The 9704-nt window shown below is 26.2% G+C and overlaps 1 protein-coding gene across 1 annotated transcript; it reads right to left on the minus strand.

Annotated features, from left to right (window-relative positions):
- Positions 1-2043: 2043 nt before the first annotated feature.
- Positions 2044-8337, minus strand: LOC100167455 (vigilin-like). The gene is made up of 14 exons (XM_029491913.1): positions 8160-8337; positions 7970-8101; positions 7757-7903; positions 6870-7025; positions 6458-6808; positions 5367-5585; positions 5080-5298; positions 4883-5012; positions 4621-4781; positions 4405-4533; positions 3716-3826; positions 2762-2962; positions 2449-2679; positions 2044-2330 (listed from the first exon to the last, which is right to left on the minus strand). The coding sequence occupies exons 2-14, from the start codon at positions 7994-7996 to the stop codon at positions 2076-2078; spliced, it is 2337 nt and encodes a 778-aa protein (XP_029347773.1). The 5' UTR covers positions 7997-8101; positions 8160-8337; the 3' UTR covers positions 2044-2075.
- Between the last annotated feature and the right edge of the window lie 1367 nt (positions 8338-9704).

Here is a 9704-nt window from a genome sequence, read left to right on the forward strand (position 1 = left end):
AAAATCGTTTTCAAAGATTTTTGGATTTTAACGACGCGTCCCCGATTCGGGCGCGCGTTAAATATTGATCATATTTTTTAATAGAACAATCGGAAAGTAAAAACATATATAGATCAAGAAAATAATCCTCGGTTCAAAGGTAAAGATATAGCTACTATATTAGGTTATAAAGATACAGAAAACGTGATTAAAAAACATGTAGATAAAGATGAAAAATTAAATTTTGAATATTTAAATACCAGACCCATGAAATATCAAGCAATTAAAACACATATTTATGAAGAATTTAAAACTTCTTTTTTAAATTTACAAGGTACCTTGTAAAAAACAAAATAATTTTAAAAAAATTTATATAAATGAACCAGGTTTATTATTTATAATATTTTTAATTTTTAATACATTTTGCAATTAAATATATATTTTTTATTTTTATTTTTATTAGAACAATTCTGTTAAAAATTAAATTAATAATATAGTAAGTTATATTCTAAGCATTTTGTGATTGGAATCTGTACCTCCCATGCCAAGACAACATATTTTAATATTTCCTAAATCTTGAACAACGCAAATATCATGGAGATATTTGAAAAAATAAGTACTGGTTGTATTTATTAAATCATTAGCTATTTTACAAATTTCAAGCCATTTTGGCGATTCTAGTATTTTAGAAGCATTATTAGGGCTTTCCATTTCCAGAAATATTGTGTCCATGATCGACAATTAAAATATTTCCTTTAATTGGAATTTTATTTAGATAATATTTCATGATTTTAATATTTTTATTATTATTATTATTAGTATTATAGTATTCATATATTTACAAAACTTAACAAAGATTTCATTATTTAATATTGATTTTTCTATTTCGTTTTCCATTTCATTTTCTTGTAATTTATTAAAATCTTTGATAGCTGTTTCCATTATTTTATTATTTATTATATTTTTAATTTTTAAATTAATTTTTTAAATTTCTTTTTAATACATTTTGCAATTTAATATGCTTTTTCGATTTTTATTTTTGATAGAACAATTCTATTAAAAAAATGTTTTAATTATTAATGCGTTTCGATTTTAATTATTAATAATATCATAAGTAGTTTGTGAAAAGTATTTTTTGGGGAAATATTGCATTTCAATTTTTAATTATTAATATCATAAGTTTTGTAAAAAATATTTTAATTATTATTGCATTTCACTTTTGAAAAATATTTTAATAATTATTGCGTTTCACGAATATGTAAAATAATTAAAGGAATATTGCATTTCAATTTCTATGAAAAATATTTTAGGAAATATTGCATTTAAATGAATGTGAGCTGAAGTGCCCCCTATACTACTATTGTTGTAACAAAAACATAACATGAACATGGAAATTTGTGTTGTTATAATTTAAATAGGCTATTTAGTATTTACCACTGAAACAAAGTATAAAATTAATAGACAAGTCTGATTATAATTACGTCATAAAGGTAATTGTTATTTTGTTGTTAATTTTATTCACTATGAAAAAACCCTTTATATTTGGGCCTCTTCGATTTAACAAATACCGTGTCACTATATATGTTGAAACAGATGAAATATAATTTTTAAATACAAAATATATTGAAGGAATATTTTTCTATTCAGTTTAAAAAAAAATCCAGAAAAATGTTAAAAGTAAAATAACGCTAAAAGCATAACAAAATATGTTAACATTTTTTAGATTTAATATTACATTATGATATTAAAAACATTTTTTTTAGAAAAAATATAGTGGACACAAGTAAAAATGAGACCCAAATGGTTACAATCTATAATTTTATACAGCAATTTTTCTTCATAGCCTAGAAAATATAGAATTTTTTTCACCTGATGTTACAAAAAAAAATTAATTTATATGTATTATTTTCCTGTTTTTTGTTAAATAACACATTTTTTCTAAATATATTCTATTCTTAAGATATAATTCTATAGTAATTTAATTACTCGGGAGAAATTGAAATTAGTGAAAACCGGACACAATATACATATTTTTTTTTTATTGAAATCGCAAAAAATATTTAATTATTGGAAACAATAATTTTGATTGAAAATAATTAATGACGTCCACTTCCCCAACTTGGAAGGTTAGTCTTATCTGTCCCATCAGTATTAGCAGACGTCGCAATAACCGCAAAAGATGGAAAATCTCTGGTGCTATTTGTATCTGGATGAGCTTTTTCCCATGGTGCTCCATTACCCATAAAAAATCCAGCACCTCCTTGCAAGTTATGATTACCATTGGGGACAGATTGGCTCTCAGTTTTTGGTTTCAAGTTTGCTCTTGCTTCATTTTCTACCAAGTCTGCCATCTATATAATAAATAAAAAAAACAATAAAACATAAATATATTATCATATTATTCAGTAGTCAAGTCCATAAACTATATAAAAATATGCTTTGAATAAAATATAAAATAAAAGCAATTACATAGTCTTGTTGAATCATTTCTAAATAATCCATACAATCTAAGACATCATCCTGGGTGGCATCCTCACGGGCATATATAACTACCAAATCTGGATTACAACTGTCAGATTTCGAAAATCTTATATCTACATGATATTTATCCATAATTTGTGAAATATTACGTCCTCGAGAACCGATCAATCTTGAATGAATTCTACTGTCGATATAAATCATTTCCTTGCAAACATTTTTCTAAATATAAAAATATTAAATTAGTTCACAACAACAAATTTATTTCAACCAGTTTTAAATGCATAAAAAAAATATAAATTACCAGTTTATTAACCATTTCTTGAATTTCATCCCTTGCTGCTTCAGCACTTTGTTGGTAACCAACAACTGTCACTATGTTTTCATTGATTCCTTCACCTCTTCTGGGCAGATTAACTTGAACACCATATTTGTTATGTAAGTTACGAACAGTGTCTCCTTTTTTACCAATTATCATAGGATGGAATTCTGGTTCAATAGTCATCTAAAATTATAACATTTAACGTCAAATTGATTTCTAGCAATTATCACTGAACTTAGATATATAATTCGTTACAAGCACTTTACAGATAAGTGACAAAAATCAGACATCAAAATTTAAAATAGACTAAGAATGATCACCCTAAAATAAGAAAAAGTAAAAACCAATGTTTGGAAAAAACAAATGTTACAAAAATCAAAATTTGACTGTACTTATTGTGTCGAGTAAAGAAAAGGTACAAATATTGTTCTCGTAAATCTTGATTAATTAATACTAAGGTAATTAACTATACATAGTATATTATACTATTAAACTAAATTACTTAAATTAAATATTATGTGCATATGTAATGGACCGTCCTTTGTAAATATAAATGTATAAATAAAACTTAAAGTCAATATATAAATAAAAATTAATTACAAAATTGCAATTAACCACCAGTGATGGTTAATCAGTTCTACTATAACTGTAAAAGAATAGATTTAGTGGTGAATAACCACTGTCATCCACATACTATATTACATGTTACCCGTAAACCATACTGTCTATTACTCAAGTCTCCAACCACTGAATGGCAGATGTAAAAATGTGATTATTAATTATGATATTGGTTAACCACAGGTTGGATAACCGCTATAAAAAACAAACTGTTCTTCATCAATTAATAAACTTAAAACACCCTATCATAACTATTATCAGTCATTTATTTGGATTTTTTTTTAATGTAGAACCATTATAATTTAAATAATGAAATACCTGAATTTCATATGAGCGCAACTGTCTATCTTTTTTATCAGCATCATATAACCTCATTTCTTCTTTAATGGCTGCAACTACTTCATCAATATCCTTTTGCATCCCAGTAATCTAAATAACAAAAGGTACATAATAGTTGTATTGCTTTAGCGCTTAATAGGTCGTGTGCCGCGAATAATAATAAATTCTTACGCATATACTATCATTGAAAAGAGGAAACCGATGGTATTAAATTGCATTAAGGCAATATTTTGAAAGTCAAAACAATAAAATTTTAGAAAAAGCTCTTTGTAATGCAAAACTAGAACTCATCCTGATTCAGAATATACTAAGTTAGTATCCCTTGTCAAGAAATAACGTAGACAAACAGACAAGATACTAAGTTAAAAAAAAATCTTTAAAAATAACTCATAGTTGATTTTTTGTGATCACACATAGTCTTTCGTGAGTTGTATCTAATTTTAATTTATCACCTAATTAGAAGGTACTTAGTTTAAATTACATAAATATTTGAATTCTTGAAACAATGAACAAATTTCTAAAAGCCAGGCATTTAGACCGTGAAACGTGTGCTCTAGGGTTAATTTTGATGATTAGTGATTACCATAAGAAGTATACATTTATATTATATTTATCAATGAAATTATTATAAATTATTTACATTATTTAATAACAGGTATAGTAATTACCTTTATAATATCAGAATTTTGTTCTTGGTTTGGAACTTTAATCTGGACATTATAATCATCACTAAACTTCCGGATTGTGACACCCTTAGAACCAATCAATGATCTATGATATTCTGATGGTACATTTAACTAATAAACATATTTAAAAATGAAAAATTAAATAGAACTTTATGGTAATGATTATAGTTTATACATTCTTCAATAGTTATAACTTACGTCAATAGTTTTTGGTATATTATCAATTAATATTTGTTTAGCACGTTCACAATTTTCAGATTTTCCAGAGATTGTAACTATGTCATTGACACTAGGCGCACATTTTTCATCAGTATCTTCTACAACATTAACATCCTCTTGCTTGTGATTAAACTGGTCTTCTATTTATCAAGATATTCATTAAACAAAATATAAGTTTAACTGGTATAAAAGGTATTGACATTAACAAATAGATTTATCAATATATATTTAATATTATTACCTGTAGGTTTTTCAGGAAACTTAATCCAAACATCTAAATCTCGTCTTAATCCTTCCAATAAATCTCGATTTCTCATTAAAACTCTATGCATCCTTTGAGGTATACTAACTTCAACGGTGATACGTTGTTCCTAAAAATAAAAAAAAAATTTCTTAACCAATGAACAAAAACAAACAATACCCAAACAATTCAATTACCAAGTCAATGACAATATTATTGATTTTATTTTTGACTTTTTCAACAAAATCTTTGTGGCCTTTAATTAAAACTTCACTAGAATTTGAATTAACTTGTGGGAATGATACATTAACTCCATTATATTCTGCACTAATTTGATTAATAACTTCAGCACGGCGAGCAACAAAATGTCGGTGATGTTTGGGAGGAACACTCATAGTAACTTCAATAATATTTTCCTACAATTGCAAAGTAAATAAAACTTTATAATTAATACAAGTGTTATGATCATTTTAGTAATGCTCACCAAATCTTTAACAATTTCTTTAATTTTACGCTTTGCGTCTTCGGCATTAGTTTTGTCACCCTTGATTATAACAACATCATTACTAGAAGCTAATTTAGGGAATGTTATAGATACTCCATTACAATCATCAATGATTCTATTAATAATTTCACCACGCCTTGCAACAAAGTAACGATGATACTTAGAATCAACATTAACTTCAACTTTAATTGTATTTTCCTAAATATAATACATGGTTACAATTCATTTTAGAATAGTAATACAGTAGAATCCCCTTAAAGGGGACGCCACTTAAAGGGGACACCTGCTTAATGGGGACATTAATAACAGTCCCGAATGAATGTATTATATGTAAAATTCTTCGGTTAATAGGGACAGTCGGTATAATGGGGACGAAAAGGTCACCGCCCGATGAGTCCCAATTAAGCAGATTCGACTGTATATAAAATTGTTATTAGTAAATAATTAAGGCTGTTGAAGGCGGGTCGTTCTTTCGTACATAATTTAGATCAATAAGTGGAAGGAAAAAAAATGTACTTCCAGAATTTAATATGAATTCCTTATTTTCTTTTGTAGTAGATTCATTTTGGATTTTTTTTTTTAGTAATAGTAAAGTAAAATTAAATTTAAATAAAAAAGAAAATTAGTTTCGTACTATACTAATTATTGATTAAACAATATAAAAAAAATCGCAAAACCATTTCTTACAAGACCTAGAAAAGAGAAATATAAATTCAAATATCTTTTCAAAATTAAAATCGGGATTTTGGTAATGGTGCAGTTTTCTTCCGCTTTTTGGGACTTTCATATTGAAACATTTTTTATCGAAAAATATAGTGACACTAGACTGCACGTATGTATGTTACAGATTACCAAGAATCTTAGCTGTAGATTATCTTTAATTACTTAAAGCATTCGAGGAACTCACAAACTCACATACACTAATGATCAGTCACTACACATGATTACGATTGAAATGGAATATTGCCTAAATCCGACGCCTTAAAAATAGTTTGCTTTCAACAGCCTTAACAAGAAAAATAATTTTAATTATCCAGTAATTAGGTAATTAATGTAAATAATATACATACCAAAACTTTAGAATGGTCTAAAAGTGTCTGCTTTGCAATAGCAACATTTGCTTTGCTACCTTTATGTACAACTTTATCTCCTCCTCCAGGTTTTGGGAATGATATCTTTACACCACCACATTCTTCTTCCAACTTATGTGAAAATTCTCCAAATTTAGCCACAATACTTTTATGATACTTTTCATTTATTTCTACACAGTTTCCAATAACATTACTAATATCAGTTATCATAGCCTCAAATTCTAATTTTGCCTTGTGTACATTTTCTTTTTTACCAACTATAGTTATATTTTCATTAACTGAATCAGTATCTATTGGGAATATTATTCTTGTATTTGTTAAATCTCGAATCTGTAACCAAATACACAGTAATGAAAATAAACAAAATAAGTGAATATGATTAACAACATACTCTTTTAATGTTAGCACGTTTTTCTCTATTCAAATATTTATGAAATTCTGGCTTCACTTTTAGATCAATAACTGATGTATGGAATTCGTCTACCATTGTCTGAATTTGTGCGATAGTATTGTCTACATCATCTTCTTGTCCCTTGATGACTATAGTCTATACATTTGATTCAAATAAATATTAATTAAATTTATTCATTTTTTTAATATTGCATTTAAGTGCCATAATTTATTAAATATAATGATGTATGCAATATTAAAAAGTTTGAGCAGTAAAAACAAAGTGATATCAAAATAATATAAAAACTTTAAATTATTAAGCGTTTATCACATAAACAGAAATATAAATTTATAAAATAAATACTTTTACTACCAATTTTTCACTGATGATGAAATGTTTTATGATAAACATAAGTTAATAGGCTAATGAAATAATAATAGTGAGGACAACATATTATTATTACTATTATAGCACCATTAAAGCTCAAATGGTTAAGCTTGAAGTATAAATTATATTTTAGGAAGTTACAAATATGTTAACATAACCAGGTTTATCAATAGACAATATATAATTCATACAACAAGCACTTAATTGAACTTATTTATCATAGAAAATATTTACTTGAATGTAAAGTAAATTTGAGAATTTTGGTTAGATTTAATGAAACTATATTAACAACTACTCAAACTATACTCTATTCAAAATAAGAATGGTAGTCAGCGGCTAACTTATGTGCAGGGGCGTGGCATTGTTCTAAAGCACTGGTCAAGTCGGTGAGGAAAGCATCTAATTACCAATCTTATTTTGAATAGAGTATACAAGTAATATGTATTTTATTGATCTTATTAAATTTAAATAGTGCATAAAGTAAAATATATAACACTTACATTATCACCTTTAGCAGCTGGTAACTTTAATGATACAATACCACCACAATCTTCTTTGATGGATTGAATAAACTTATTCCCAAGATTTACAATAACATTGCGTACTTTAACATTTCCTAAGACTATTTCTTTAGTGACAATATCTCCCTAAAAAATTGAATTTATTATATTAATCTTAATTTGAAATACAATTATTTTAAAAAATGTACCAACCATTTCATTGGTTATTTTCTTTATCATATCGCAAGCAATTAAGACATTTTCTTTATTACCCAAGACTTTGATGGTATCACTATTTTCACCTTCACGAGGCAAATCAATTCTAGTATCAGTTTCTTCTCTAATCTAAAAAAAAAGAAGATTTTAATACATTTAACATTAAGTAAAAATAATTGAATAAAACCTTTTTAATATTAGCTCCTCCTTTTCCTATAACAAGCTTGTGAAATTGTTTAAGAACGGAAATTTCTAATACATAGTTGGCTTTATCTAATTCTTTTGCCAATTTAGTTAAAGACTTAAATGCTTTATTAACATTATCATTTAAACCACGTATTTTGATTAAATTGCTTCTAGCTTTAACTGAAATAAAATTATCAAAATAAAAATTATTTTATTAAACATGTATCATGTAAAAGTAACCATTTTTTTACCTGAACTAGGAAATGTAATTTGAACGTTAAAAGCTTCCTGAAGTTCTCTAACTTTTTCGCCGTTGACTCCAATTATTGCACGGTGGTGACGTTGGTCTATTGATATTTCTTTTTCAACTTCATTCTCCAACGTATAAATCATTTTTTCCAATTCCTATTAAAATATATTTATTTACAAATTATAGCCATAACAAACAAATTGAATAAAACAGCAAAAAAAAGTAATTAATAATATGCTTCAATATATCTTACACTTTTAGCTAATTCTACCCCATCTTTTCGTCCTTCGATCCGAATAATGTTAAAGTTATTATTAGACTCAGAAATATTGATTATAACACCAGTATCATTCTTAACGCGATTAACTAAATAAAAAAATATTTAATTATCAACAATTTATTTATATTCAGACATATATATTCATATATCTATGAAATACAATAGACACCGCTTATAAGACTCACGGATATAATGTTCAGTCGCTTATTAGACTCAAAATCGTCTGGAACGGTCCAGACGTATCCAAATACATTAAAAAAAAATCGGTTATAAGACTCAAATTTCGTAAAATAAATACCTAGTAGAAAATAAACTTTTTTGGTTATAATATAGAAATAAATTGGTATTGAAAAATTAAATAATATTCGTGTTGATTATTTCTAGTTTCTGTTGGTACCTTATAACTAGGGACCAGATTTATATGCAAATGCATATACGTATTGGAATAAGCTTTTTGGTATCTGATGAGAATTGTCTCCGATTTAGATCATTCTTTTTAAAATAACAGGAACTGTATTTTGCATATTTTGCATATTTCAACGTTTTTACCTATTAAATACATATTTAATGCATATTTGTAGATTTATAGTGCATATTATTATTTATAGCACATATTATATTTGTTTTTCGTCGTATTTTCACGTGCACAGCCACATTATATTGATAATATTACGACCAGTCATTATCGCCAAAAAAAAAAAAGATATACATATATATGTATGTTAGCGGTAATGCATGTAATACGTTATTTTATTTAATAACTAGTTATTCTATAAAATTCCTAAATATGCTCGTTAATATATAAATTACACGGTTTTACTAGTTACCTAATATATAGAATACCGAATGGGTTTTCGCTAATGTACGAAATTTATATCGTTAAGTAGATATGACCAGGACAGGATTAAATAACATACAAGATTTATTTCCGTTGTCGTTTTATTAAAACAAATAATAAGATAAGATAATATTGAACCATACAATTCGGCATAGACAAGACTTATTAGTGCGATAGT

Source organism: Acyrthosiphon pisum, chromosome X (assembly GCF_005508785.2).
Source record: "Acyrthosiphon pisum isolate AL4f chromosome X, pea_aphid_22Mar2018_4r6ur, whole genome shotgun sequence".
Classification (NCBI taxonomy): Eukaryota; Metazoa; Arthropoda; class Insecta; order Hemiptera; family Aphididae; genus Acyrthosiphon; species Acyrthosiphon pisum.